The following is a 14,791-nucleotide window of genomic DNA, read 5'->3' on the forward strand; positions in this document are numbered from 1 at the left end:
GGCTTGGACGGCTGGGCCGCACGGCATATGTTGGAAACAAACACAAACCGACAACTCAACGCCGGCTCCTGATGTTGCCAAAGGGAATGTACGTCGTTGCTGTATATATGATTAATCGTAATTCCAAATCAGGAAAGACTTATATGTTTGGCATTCCTTTCCCCATCCTAAGGTTAGATATGAATCAGAATCGTTTGGTGAGTTTGATTTATGTATATAAAAAAAATATATTTAAACACGTAGCACCGGCAGTAGTTAACAATTATCTCGTACAAGCAGAACCTTCGTTAATTCAAGCTCATATAATTCAGCATCAAACTTATTCCTTGAACATAAGGCTTCATCTCTTACGCAGAAACCATCCAAGATCTACTTTATTTGTCGTACAGATGCAGTTGTATTTGGACACATATAGGAATAGCAGGAAACTAAATTGTTGTGTATACCTTGAGCAAGGACTCTCTACAACAAACGCGGATCGCCCAGAACTACGTCTTGCAGACAATGCAAATTATATAGTTTATGAAATTTATGCAAATATTCCTATTTAATTGTAACCTGTCTTATATTAAGAATTAGTTAGGTCAGTGTCGTGGAAGGGTAACAGCTACTCGTTTATCAGTGATTGGAGAAAAACGGGGGCCAGGTACATTCAAAATGTCAAGGAAATTAAGGCATTGCTTCATATAACAGGAGCAGAACTGCGGACCACTGCAAATTCATGTGCTTTGGCAACTTTGTAAACAGGTGTAGGTGTCTTATGTTAAATTATTGTCATTGTTATCTGCTACCAATGTGAAAATTATTTTTTTTTATCAAGTTAAATTTACCCGTGTGTGTGTGTGTGTATACTTGATATATATATATATATATATATATATATATATATATATATATATATATATATATATATATATAATGTATGTGTGTGTGTTAATGTTATCTGTACGAAGTATAGTGCTTTTTCCATTATCGGTGAGAGCTTCAGTTACATTTTACGTATTTCCTTGATTATCGTATCCTTTTTCCGTTGCCAAGTTCAGAAGAGGTTATGTGATTTGGTGTTCCTTCCTCAGCTATTTACTGTATGACGTTCTCGATGACAGGTGTCTTTGTATTGTTCATGCTTTGAATAGATTTCCACCTTCTCCCTCTCTTACACTAACAGTCAACCTACTTAACCATCCATACGCTAGGGCGATTATTTGGTTGTTTGCTCTGTCTGACTTGTTGCCACGCAACTGTTTCATTATAATTTCAGGTATAAGATGCATTTTTCAGGTTTACGGATGTATAAGGTAGTGTCCTCAACAGTCTTCTATTGATTGTATGTACTGTATAATTTGATGAGGTTATGGGATGTTTTCAAGAATTTACTCAGAACCATCGTTTCTTATGCATCCTAGTTTTTCCATATTTCTTTTCTGTTTACGGGTTTCGGTGATAACGTTCAGTGATTTACTACCAGAATCTAATGCAGTGCGTACTTCATATTTGATCGTACAAAAGCAAAATGTCATCCTTAAAGCGAGGACTCCAGTCAACTCGACCTCACTGATAAGTCAAGGAAGATGTGTAGGGCTTTGGAAAATAAAGGTGATGAGATTCCCATGCCAGGTCTTTAAAATCGACAGCAACAAATTGAGTTACTAAAAGCGACAGCAGATTAGATTGTGTTTGTGTTCGTGATATGGCAGTAAGAGAGATACCATCGGTATTGCCGATTCGAAGTTTATTAATGACATCTATTCCTCATTCCCAAAGTTTAAGTTGTAGTTCAAAGATTAAAGGACGGCAGATCCTGTTTCTGAGTTCATACAGTTCTGTTAGATGCAATGATTAGACCCATTTTTTGTCTTGTATGTATAGCTCTCTATGATTGGCGAAATATTTATCACTGGGCTATGGGAAAAGAAACGTGGTGGTAATATCGCAGGCTGAAAACTGGGGTGTTCTTTATAATGAGAGAGTACAAATCCAAAGCCATAGTAACTAGTTACCCCTAAACCTACGCCTAACGTTATGTTCAGGTGAAACGTTATATTAGACATGATTGTAAACAAATAGGGTTCAGACTTTGCACATCGTAACACTAAAAACTTGGCGACAAGGGTTTCCCTTCCTCTTTCTTGCAGGTTTGGCGTGAAAGTCAGTCATTATGCCAAGGACAGGGCCAACAAAACGTTTCCTTCTACAATTCTTAAACAGTAAACCCAAGCTACCACATGAAAACCCATTTCATAGGCCGCATGGATAGGGTAACACTCCCACCTAGTCTTTTAGAATGATTCCTTGCAAGGCAATCATAACAGTTTTGTACCTGTTGTGATTATAATTTAACTTAGTATTGACCCACTTTATTGGGGTAAACCATCTAACAGGCTCTAGTGTACTACTTCTTCCATGGTGTAGGTCCAAAGTGTGCACCCTAGTGGTATTCGTTTAGGCTTACATCATCCCAGTTCAACAGCAATCATCAGTCAGTCTGACTGTCTTTTTCAATCCCTGCACCTTCCTCTTGACCTCCTGCCACATTCTCGTATACCTGTCCCAATCATTTGCACTCTTTCTCTGTAAGTACCATCCATATACCTCAGTTGTCTCTTTCAATAGCAACTTCGTTTCTTCATCTGCCACTCACTATCCTTTCTTATCTGCGCCTCCGCCTTTCGGCCTTACATGTGTAATATGCATCTCTCGCACATGCCAGCATGCTTCCCTAAATATCTCCCATTTCTTACCCATTCCCATAGCTTCATTTACTCTAAGCTTTTACCATTCTACACTCAATCACTAACGTATTTCTTTACAGAAATATCTTTTCCAAGGCCACTTACTTTCACTACTCTGTTCCATCATAATGTTTCGTCTGTTCTTCAAAAACCTCTACAAATCTTCATCCTCGCCTTCTGAAAGTAATAATCAGACATCACCTCATCTGCTACTTCCAGTACATTCACATCCAAAAGTCTCTCTTTTACATGTTTATCTGTTAGTATGTAATCTAATAGTGCCTGCTGACCATGTTTCCTACTCACAGTTATTCCAAATCACCAGTCCTCCTGCACACAACCCCACCCCCCCTGTTGATACTCACAACTCCAAATCACCAGTCCTTCTTCAGCACACAACCCCACGCCCCCAGCTGATACTCACAACTGCCACATTACTTACCTTTGCATTTAAATAACTCATCACTGATTGATTCATGGTTTCTTGAATCAAAACTGCAGATGTGCTCTCTCAGCTGCTCTCAAAACACTTGCCTCATTATGTTTCTTCTCATGGCTAAGTGCATAATCATTGATAATCACCTATCTCTCGCCATCCCCTCTGTTTTTCCCACATTAGTATAGAGCCCACTTCCATATGCTGTTTCACACATTCCCAAAGCTCCTGCTTCATTAGTAGTGCTACCCTTTCCTTAGCTCTCGTTCTCTCACGAACCCCTGACTTTACTCCAGACGTTTCCAAACCAACCTTTCCCTTTACCCATGAGCTTTGTTTCACTCAGAGCCTGGCTTCTTTCCTAAAACATAATACATATCTCTCCTGCCTTCTCATCTTGGTTTCATCTACACACTTTTAGACACCTCAGCCTTCAAGAAAGATGAGCACTCCCTGCTTGGCTCCCTCTGTTCCATCTTAAAGAAATTGAAAAACATGCCTCAGTTCCCACTCCCTTTATTCACCTTCTATGACACAAAGGTAGAATTCCTTCTCCCCTACCCTAGAAGTGTCTTAGGATGGGTGAGTTGGCAAAGTTCCATGAGCGCTGAAGAATATGGAATGAGAGGTCATCTGGGAGGACAAAACTCGTTATGTTTGAAAGTTTAGCAGTTTCAACAAATGATTGGTTTTATAGACGTGAGGCATGGGCTATGGCTGAAGATGTGTCTGATTCAGTTGTCAGCCATAAACTAACCACACCTTAAACAGGAAAGTTAGGAAACATTCAAGCAATATCCCTTTGAAACAACTTCTCACTAACCTTTCACACTCAGAGTTACACAGTGCAATTAAATCTGGAACAAACCCTGAAAAGACAGGTTAATAGGAAATATCAAGAAAGGTTTAAGAAGAAAAACAAAAATGTCTGGTAAATTTGGAATGCACCAAGGTTATACCTTCTTCAATCATAATGTGGATAACTGACACATGGATTTATTCTGAAAATTTAGTTGCTTATCAAATCACCAGTAAAACAAGCCTACTAATATATATTATATGTTTGTGATGCAGTAAAAGTAGTTGAAAGCATCACCATACATACTTTTAAGGATAGACTTGCTCAGCTCCGCAATGGATATTATTTTCATGCGAGTACTTGTAATGTGTAAAGTAAAGGTATTTCTACAAAAGTGATCTGTTTGCATTTCTACTCTTGCCTCACAATTCTCTATTTCTAATCTCTTCCACTATCGCACATATCCTTGAAAGGAACCATTAAACTGTTGGTGTTTGCTGCCCTTTTGTTTTTATTGCCATCCCTGCTGCATCATTACTCTTGCTTCCTCACCAATTTGCATCAGTATCATGCTCTTTTAGGTGGAGCTCTTTTTATGAACACATATTTTGGGTATTAAAGGAGGAAATGACTGGTTCCATTGTTTTCCTTATTATGTTATCCATGACATATCAGTGTGCTTGATGATCTTGTTTATGTCACAAAAATTCCTTTTTTTTTATTTCAGTGTGGAGACTTTGTAAATGCAGGAGCAAAAGAGATGATGACCCCTTCAGATGTTATTGCTGCAGCAGATATCACATTTTCATGTGTATCAGATCCTCAGGTTGCCAAAAATGTAAGTGTCTTCCAATTTTATATGATTGTTTAGGGTTAAAAAGAAAAGGGTACATTTTTGTACCAATAAAAGTTTTTTATTATAATGGATTTTAATCATAATCTGCATAATTCTGCTTTTTTCTTTTTTTCATCACACTCCTTTGCTTTCTTTCAGTTACACTCATCTTGGTTCTTTCCATGGCTCTATTCTTCCTAACTTTTTTGTCTGTTTTCCTGGTGCTACCTTGCTGAAGCAGGGAATAGCATTGCTGTTTCCTGTGGAGCGGGGTGATGCTAGGAATGGATGAAGGCAAGCATGTATGAATATGTACATGTACATATATATATATATTTTTTTTTTTTTTTTGCCGCTGTCTCCCGCATTTGCGAGGTAGCGCAAGGAAACAGATGAAAGAAATGGCCCAACCCACCCCCATACACATGTATATACATACGTCCACACACGCAAATATACATACCTACACAGCTTTCCAAGGTTTACCCCAGATGCTTCACATGCCCTGATTCAATCCACTGACAGCACGTCAACCCCGGTATACCACATCGATCCAATTCACTCTATTCCTTGCCCACCTTTCACCCTCCTGCATGTTCAGGCCCCGATCACACAAAATCTTTTTCACTCCATCTTTCCACCTCCAATTTGGTCTCCCTCTTCTCCTCGTTCCCTCCACCTCCGACACATATATCCTCTTGGTCAATCTTTCCTCACTCATTCTCTCCATGTGACCAAACCATTTCAAAACACCCTCTTCTGCTCTTTCAACCACGCTCTTCTTATTTCCACACATCTCTCTTACCCTTACATTACTTACTCGATCAAACCACCTCACACCACATATTGTCCTTAAACATCTCATTTTCAGCACATCCACCCTCCTGCGCACGACTCTATCCATAGCCCACGCCTCGCAACCATACAACATTGTTGGAACCACTATTCCTTCAAACATACCCATTTTTGCTTTCCAAGATAATGTTCTCGACTTCCACACATTCTTCAAGGCTCCCAGGATTTTCGCCCCCTCCCCCACCCTATGATTCACTTCCGCTTCCATGGTTCCATCCGCTGCCAGATCCACTCCCAGATATCTAAAACACTTTACTTCCTCCAGTTTTTCTCCATTCCAACTTACCTCCCAAATGACTTGACCCTCAACCCTACTGTACCTAATAACCTTGCTCTTATTCACATTTACTCTTAACCTTTCTTCTTTCACACACTTTACCAAACTCAGTCACCAGCTTCTGCAGTTTCTCACATGAATCAGCCACCAGTGCTGTATCACCAGCGAACAACAACTGACTCACTTCCCAAGCTCTCTCATCCCCAACAGACTTCATACTTGCCACTCTTTCCAAAACTCTTGCATTCACCCCCCCTAACAACCCCATCCATAAACAAATTAAACAACCATGGAGACATCACACACCCCTGCCGCAAACCTACATTCACTGAGAACCAATCACTTTCCTCTCTTCCTATCCTCGATAAAAACTTTTCACTACTTCTAACAACTTGCCTCCCACACCATATATTCTTAAAACCTTCCACAGAGCATCTCTATCAACTCTATCATATGCCTTCCCCAGATCCATAAATGCTACATACAAATCTATTTGTTTTTCTAAGTATTTCTCGCATACATTCTTCAAAGCAAACACCTGATCCACACATCCTCTACCACTTCTGAAACCACACTGCTCTACCCCAATCTGATGCTCTGTACATGCCTTCACCCTCTCACTCAATACCCTCCCATATGATTTACTAGGAATACTCAACAAACTTATACCTCTGTAATTTGAGCACTCACTCTTATCCCCTTTGCCTTTGTACAATGGCACTATGCACGCATTCTGCCAATCCTAAGGCACCTCACCATGAATCATACATACATTAAATAACCTTACCAACCAGTCAACAATACAGTCACCCCCTTTTTTTTTATAAATTCCACTGCAATACCATCCAAACCTGCTGCCTTGCCAGCTTTCATCTTCCGCAAAGCTTTTACTACCTCTTCTCTGTTTACCAAATCATTTTCCCTAACCCTCTCACTTTGCACACCACCTCGACCAAAACACCCTATATCTGCCATTCACATTCAACAAACCTTCAAAATACTCACTCCATCTCCTTCTCACATCACCACTACTTGTTATCACCTCCCCATTAGCCCCCTTCACTGAAGTTCCCATTTGCTCCCTTGTCTTACACACTTTATTTACCTCCTTCCAGAACATCTTTTTATCCTCCCTAAAATTTAATGATACTCTCTCACCCCAACTCTCATTTGCCCTCTTTTTCACCTCTTGCACCTTTCTCTTGACCTCCTGTCTCTTTCTTTTATACATCTCCCACTCATTTGCATTATTTCCCTGAAAAAATCGTCCAAATGCCTCTCTCTTCTCTTTCACTAATAATCTTACTTCTTCATCCCACCACTCACTACCCTTTCAAATCAACCCACCTCCCACACTTCTCATGCCACAAGCATCTTTTGCTTATATGTCTGTGTAGGTGTATGTATATGTACGTGTATGGGTGTTTATGTATATGAGTGGATGGGCCATTCTTTGTCTGTTTCTTGGCACTACCTCACTATCACAGGAAACAGCAATCAAGTATGATAATGATAATAACTTCTTTAACTGTAATTTTTTTCATTTTTTGCCTCTTTTTTTCATTTTAATTGCCATAGTTTGAGAGAAGTGTTTAGTATGCAGAGGGTGGGTGGTTGGATGAGAAAGGATAGTAGGGGCTGGGATAATGGAGTTAAGTTGCTAGTGAAAGAGGAAAGAGAGGAGTGTGGGCATTACTAACAGAGAAGAAATGAGAGTGATTGCAAGATGTACAAGAGAAAGTGGCAGGAGGTCAACAGGATGGTAGAGGGGCTGAAAAAGATGGCAGATTAGAGTTGGGGTGAGTGAGTATCATTAAACTTCAGGTTGAATGTGGAATTGTTTTGAAAGGTTAATAATGTGAGATAAAAGAGAACAAGTGGGAATGCCATTGGAGGAGGCGAGCATGGAAGTGGTAACTGGCAGAAATTAGGTGAAGAGGAGGTTGAAGGCTTGTTGAATGTGTTTAATGATAGGGTGAGAAGTACTTGGTGTTTGGATTAGGGGAGTATATGAAGTGAAAGTTGTGGAAAGTGGTTTTGTGAAAAAAGAAATGCTGGAAGCCTTGTGTAAGATGAAATGTACCTGAAGATTGGTAGGATTTATATGTAGTGCTATTATGTAAGAAGGGGGACAAAGGTGAGTTTTCATATTACTAAGGTATAATATGTTGAGCATACCAGGTAAGTTGTAATTGAGAGAATGGTGGCATGCACAGAGCATCAGAATTAGGAGGAAAAATTGGCCTCAGAGGTAGTAGAGGATGTATGGGTAAGGTGTTTGCATTGAAGAATGTGTGTAGAGAATTAAGGATTAGTATATGGCATTTATGGATCTGGAAATAGTATATATGTTCTATAGAAATGCATTGTGGAAGGTTTTACAGGTACTTGGTGTGAGAGGAAAGTTGTTAGAAGCAGTTAGGTATTTTTATCTAGAGAATAAGGCATCTGTGCGAGTAGGTAGAGAGGCAGAGTGAATGGTTCGAGGTGAAGGTTTGTCTGCATTAGTAGTGCATCATATCATGGCTCTTTAATCTGTTTATGGATTAAGGATCTTAAAGACAAGAGGCAGGTATGCACTTTGTTAGTGGCATAGGGCCTAGGAGGTGTGTCAGTTGTTGTTTACTGATGACATAGCACTTGTGGTAACTTCAGGTAAGAAACTCCAAAAGTTAGTGTCTGAGTTTAGGAGAGTGTGTGAAAGGAGGACGTTAAGAATTGATGTGAATAAAAGCAAGTTTAACAACTGAGAGAGACAAGTTAGTTGGGGGTGTGATTTTGAATGGATGTGGACATGGCAATGAATGGAACCATGGGAGGTTTTGGGAGCATTGAGAAGTGTGTGGAAAGAGAGGTCACTACATAGGAAGGCAGCATTGGGCATATTTGAAGGTATGGTAGTTGTATTGGATAGAAGTCTTGGGCTATAGATGAGAATCTTATGAAGAAGATGAATGTGTTGGAAATTGAATATTAGAGGACATTACTTGGTATTAGGAGGGTTGACCAAAAAAAAAGAATGATAGGAAAAGGGAGAGGTGTGTTAATTGGAAGAGTGTGGTTCAGAGGGTGGAATGGTGCATGCAAGGGAGGCATGTAAGGACGGGGATGAATGGAGACTCTTTAGTCATGTCCACCCCCTTGATGGGAATTCCCAAAGGGAACAGGCATCAGAGATATAAATAGTTAAGTAGATAGATAATGGCAGTGGTAAGTATGAAATATGAACTCTACATCAGATCCCAGTAGCCTTCTGTTACTGTAGTAATTACCTTTTTTTATCATTTTATTTTCTCAATTAGATCATCTAATACCCAGTTATCTTTCCCCCACCCTTTTCAGTTTCTCAATTAATCTGTGGTGTTTTGATTCTAAAAAAAATTACATAAACCACTTTTTCTGTCCTCAGATGGTATTTGGAAACTGTGGTGTTCTACAAGAAATGTCTGCAGACAAAGGCTATGTAGAAATGACTGGCATTGATGCAGAAACTTCTCAGGATATTGCAGAGGTACGTACCACTTGCAGTAATGTTCTTTCTGCCTGACAAGGAGCTGCAGATGTTAGTGTTCTGAATATCCCTGTAGTGCTTAGACTGTTAAAATGTATGGAAAGTTTTTAGTATGAATGAGTATACTGGTATCATCTTGGAATTATTATTGAACATCTGTAGTTAGTGAGATTTACATTTTCCATTAAAGCTTCCCCTATGTGCCCTTTTCAAGCCATTTCCACCTGAGGAACAGCAGACCATCAATTTTTCAGGCTTTCTTTTGTATTTGAATGCATTATTCCTTGAATTGTGGTAGGGTTACATGCCTGAATAACCTGTTGTAAGTTGCAACATCATAAATTTAGCAATTGAAATCCATGTTTAACCTCATTCTGTTATAATGTACTTTAGACAACGTTTAATGGCTGAAAAATTTGGCAGTTAGGTCTTAAGGTACTGTTGGTGTCAGATGGATTACTGTGAGATAGAGGAAGGTGCACAAGCCTTGTCTGTATCAGTTGTTGAATCATTTGATTGAGCACTTGTTGCCATATCATGATAATGAGGACAATATTTAGTGGATATTTAAAAAAGATGGCAATAATGGCTGGATGTATCACTGGATTGGGATAGATAAAGTTAGTTACTGGGAGTTAGAGGGAAATGCCTTTGGCTTGTCCAGCACATCACCAGAATTATCTGATTGAGCAACTGTTGCTATACCACAAGTAATGGAGGTAAAATGTAATGGATACTTACTGAAAAAGGTGGTGATGATTGGTTGACATACTACCGAAGTGGGATAGAGTGGAGTAAAAGTTACTTGGAGTTTGAGGGAGGTGCACTTGGCTTGTCTACGTCACTCCCTGAGTTGTCTTATTCAGTATCTGATACCATATTGCAGGATTTTATGGATACTTACTGAAAAAGGTGTTTATAATGGCTTGACATGCTACTGAAGTGAGATAGGTTGGAGTTACTGGGAGGTTGAGGTAGGTCAACTATACTTGTCTACATGCTATTGTTTTCACAGTTGCACTTTGACTGTAATTGTAATGGTAAGGCATGTGTACGAGTAGGAAGAGAAGAACATGATTGGTTCTCAGTGAATGTCAGTTCACAGCAGGGGTGTGTGATGTCTCCATGGTTGTTTGATTTGTTTATGGATAGGGTTGTTAGGGAGGTGAATGCAAGAGTTTTGGAGAGAGGAGTAAGTATGCAGTGTGGTGTGGATGAGAGGGCTAGGGAAGTGTGTCACTTGTTGTTCGCTGATGATACAGCACTGGTGGCTGATTCCAGGGAGAAACTGCAGAAGCTGGTGACTGAGTTTGGTAAAGTGTGTGAAAGAAGAAAGCTGAGAGTAAATGTGAATAAGAGCAAGGTAATTATTAGGTACAATAGGGTTGAGGGACAAGTCAGTTGGGAGGTAAGTTTGAATGGAGAAAAACTGGTGGAAATGAAGTGTTTTAGATATCTGGGAGTGGATTTGGCAGCGGATGGAATCATGGAAGCAGAAGTGAGTCACGGTGGGGGAGGGGACGAAAGTTCTGGGAGCGTTGAAGAATGTGTGGAAGGCAAGATCATTATCATGGAAAGCAACAATGGCTATGGTTGAAGGAATAATGGTTCCAACAATATTATATGGTTGCGAGGCTTGGGCTATAGATAGGGTTGTGCTGAGGAGGGTGGATGTGTTGGAAATGAGATGTTTGCGGACAATATGTGGTGCGAGGTGGTTTGATCGATTAAGTAATGAAAGGGTAAGAGAGATGTGTGGTAATAAATTGAGTGTGGTTGAGAGAGCAATAGAGGGTGTATTAAAATTGTTTGGTCACATGGAGAGAATGAGTGAGGAAAGATTGACAAAGAGGATATATGTGTCAGAGGTGGAGGGAACGAGAAGTGGGAGAACAAATTGGAGATGGAAGGATGGAGTGAAAAAGATTTTGAGTGTTCAGGGCCTGAACATGCAGGAGGGTGAAAGGCGTGCAAAGAATTGAGTGAATTGGAACGATGTGGTATACCAGGGTTGATTTGCTGTCAGTGGATTGAACCAGGGCATGTGAAGCATCTGGGGTAAACCATGGAAAGTTTTGTGGGGCCTGGATGCGGAAAGGGAGCTGTGGTTTCGATGCATTATACATGACAGCTAGAGACTGAGTGTGAACGAATGTGGCCTTTGTTGTCTTTTCCTAGCACTACCTCGCTGGGGGAGGAGGGGTGTCATTTCATGTATGGCGGGGTGGCGACGGGAATGAATAATGGCAGCAAGTATGAATTATGTACATGTGTATATATGTATATGTCTGTGTATGTATATATAGGTATACTTTGAAACGTATAGGTATGTACATGTGTGTGTGTGGATGTGTATGTATATACATCTGTATGTGCGTGGGTTGGGCCATTCTTTTGTCTGTTTCCATGCGCTACCTCACTAACGCGAGAGACAGCAACAGAGTATAATAGAAAAATTATATAATATATATATATATATATATATATATATATATATATATATATATATATTTTTTTTTTTTTTTTTTTTTTTTTTATACTTTGTCGCTGTCTCCCGCGTTTGCGAGGTAGCGCAAGGAAACAGACGAAAGAAATGGCCCAACCCCCCCCCCCCATACACATGTACATACACACGTCCAGACACGCAAATATACATACCTACACAGCTTTCCATGGTTTACCCCAGACGCTTCACATGCCTTGCTTCAATCCACTGACAGCACGTCAACCCCTGTATACCACATGACTCCAATTCACTCTATTTCTTGCCCTCCTTTCACCCTCCTGCATGTTCAGGCCCCGATCACACAAAATCTTTTTCACTCCATCTTTCCACCTCCAATTTGGTCTCCCTCTTCTCCTCGTTCCCTCCACCTCCGACACATATATCCTCTTGGTCAATCTCTCCTCACTCATTCTCTCCATGTGCCCAAACCATTTCAAAACACCCTCTTCTGCTCTCTCGACCACGCTCTTTTTATTTCCACACATCTCTCTTACCCTTACGTTACTTACTCGATCAAACCACCTCACACCACACATTGTCCTCAAACATCTCATTTCCAGCACATCCATCCTCCTGCGCACATCTCTATCCATAGCCCACGCCTCGCAACCATACAGCATTGTTGGAACCACTATTCCCTCAAACATACCCATTTTTGATTTCCGAGATAATGTTCTCGACTTCCACACATTTTTCAAGGCTCCCAAAATTTTCGCCCCCTCCCCCACCCTATGATCCACTTCCGCTTCCATGGTTCCATCCGCTGACAGATCCACTCCCAGATATCTAAAACACTTCACTTCCTCCAGTTTTTCTCCATTCAAACTCACCTCCCAATTGACTTGACCCTCACCCCTACTGTACCTAATAACCTTGCTCTTATTCACATTTACTCTCAACTTTCTTCTTCCACACACTTTACCAAACTCAGTCACCAGCTTCTGCAGTTTCTCACATGAATCAGCCACCAGCGCTGTATCATCAGCGAACAACAATTGACTCACTTCCCAAGCTCTCTCATCCCCAACAGACTTCATACTTGCCCCTCTTTCCAGGACTCTTGCATTTACCTCCTTTACAACCCCATCCATAAACAAATTAAACAACCATGGAGACATCACACACCCCTGCCGCAAACCTACATTCACTGAGAACCAATCACTTTCCTCTCTTCCTACACGTACACATGCCTTACATCCTCGATAAAAACTTTTCACTGCTTCTAACAACTTGCCTCCCACACCATATATTCTTAATACCTTCCACAGAGCATCTCTATCAACTCTATCATATGCCTTCTCCAGATCCATAAATGCTACATACAAATCCATTTGCTTTTCTAAGTATTTCTCACATACATTCTTCAAAGCAAACACCTGATCCACACATCCTCTACCACTTCTGAAACCGCACTGCTCTTCCCCAATCTGATGCTCTGTACATGCCTTCACCCTCTCAATCAATACCCTCCCATATAATTTACCAGGAATACTCAACAAACTTATACCTCTGTAATTTGAGCACTCACTCTTATCCCCTTTGCCTTTGTACAATGGCACTATGCACGCATTCCGCCAATCCTCAGGCACCTCACCATGAGTCATACATACATTAAATAACCTTACCAACCAGTCAACAATACAGTCACCCCCTTTCTTAATAAATTCCACTGCAATACCATCCAAACCTGCTGCCTTGCCGGCTTTCATCTTCCGCAAAGCTTTTACTACCTCTTCTCTGTTTATCAAATCATTTTCCCTAACCCTCTCACTTTGCACACCACCTCGACCAAAACACCCTATATCTGCCACTCTGTCATCAGACACATTCAACAAACCTTCAAAATACTCATTCCATCTCCTTCTCACATCACCGCTACTTGTTATCACCTCCCCATTTACGCCCTTCACTGAAGTTCCCATTTGCTCCCTTGTCTTACGCACCCTATTTACCTCCTTCCAGAACATCTTTTTATTCTCCCTAAAATTTACTGATAGTCTCTCACCCCAACTCTCATTTGCCCTTTTTTTCACCTCTTGCACCTTTCTCTTGACCTCCTGTCTCTTTCTTTTATACTTCTCCCACTCAATTGCATTTTTTCCCTGCAAAAATCGTCCAAATGCCTCTCTCTTCTCTTTCACTAATACTCTTACTTCTTCATCCCACCACTCACTACCCTTTCTAAACAGCCCACCTCCCACTCTTCTCATGCCACAAGCATCTTTTGCGCAATCCATCACTGATTCCCTAAATACATCCCATTCCTCCCCGACTCCCCTTACTTCCATTGTTCTCACCTTTTTCCATTCTGTACACAGTCTCTCCTGGTACTTCCCCACACAGGTCTCCTTCCCAAGCTCACTTACTCTCACCACCTTCTTCACCCCAACATTCACTCCTCTTTTCTGAAAACCCATACTAATCTTCACCTTAGCCTCCACAAGATAATGATCAGACATCCCTCCAGTTGCACCTCTCAGCACATTAACATCCAAAAGTCTCTCTTTCGCACGCCTGTCAATTAACACGTAATCCAATAACGCTCTCTGGCCATCTCTCCTACTTACATAAGTATACTTATGTATATCTCGCTTTTTAAACCAGGTATTCCCAATCATCAGTCCTTTTTCAGCACATAAATCTACAAGCTCTTCACCATTTCCATTTACAACACTGAACACCCCATGCATACCAATTATTCCCTCAACTGCCACATTACTCACCTTTGCATTCAAATCACCCATCACTATAACCCGGTCTCGTGCATCAAAACCGCTAACACACTCATTTAGCTGCTCCCAAAACACTTGCCTCTCATGATCTTTCTTCTCATGCCCAGG

The 14,791-nt window shown here is 40.7% G+C and overlaps 1 protein-coding gene across 1 annotated transcript in view; it reads left to right on the forward strand.

The window, feature by feature from the left end:
- Window positions 1–14,791, forward strand: part of Ndf (Nucleosome-destabilizing factor) — a 224,419-nt gene that overhangs the window by 165,049 nt on the left and 44,579 nt on the right. The window contains exons 8-9 of the mRNA XM_071670757.1: window positions 4,695–4,805; window positions 9,344–9,445. Coding sequence (XP_071526858.1) covers window positions 4,695–4,805; window positions 9,344–9,445 — 213 coding nt within the window. The remainder of the gene's footprint in view (window positions 1–4,694; window positions 4,806–9,343; window positions 9,446–14,791) is intronic.

Source organism: Panulirus ornatus, chromosome 15 (assembly GCF_036320965.1).
Source record: "Panulirus ornatus isolate Po-2019 chromosome 15, ASM3632096v1, whole genome shotgun sequence".
NCBI lineage: Eukaryota > Metazoa > Arthropoda > Malacostraca > Decapoda > Palinuridae > Panulirus > Panulirus ornatus.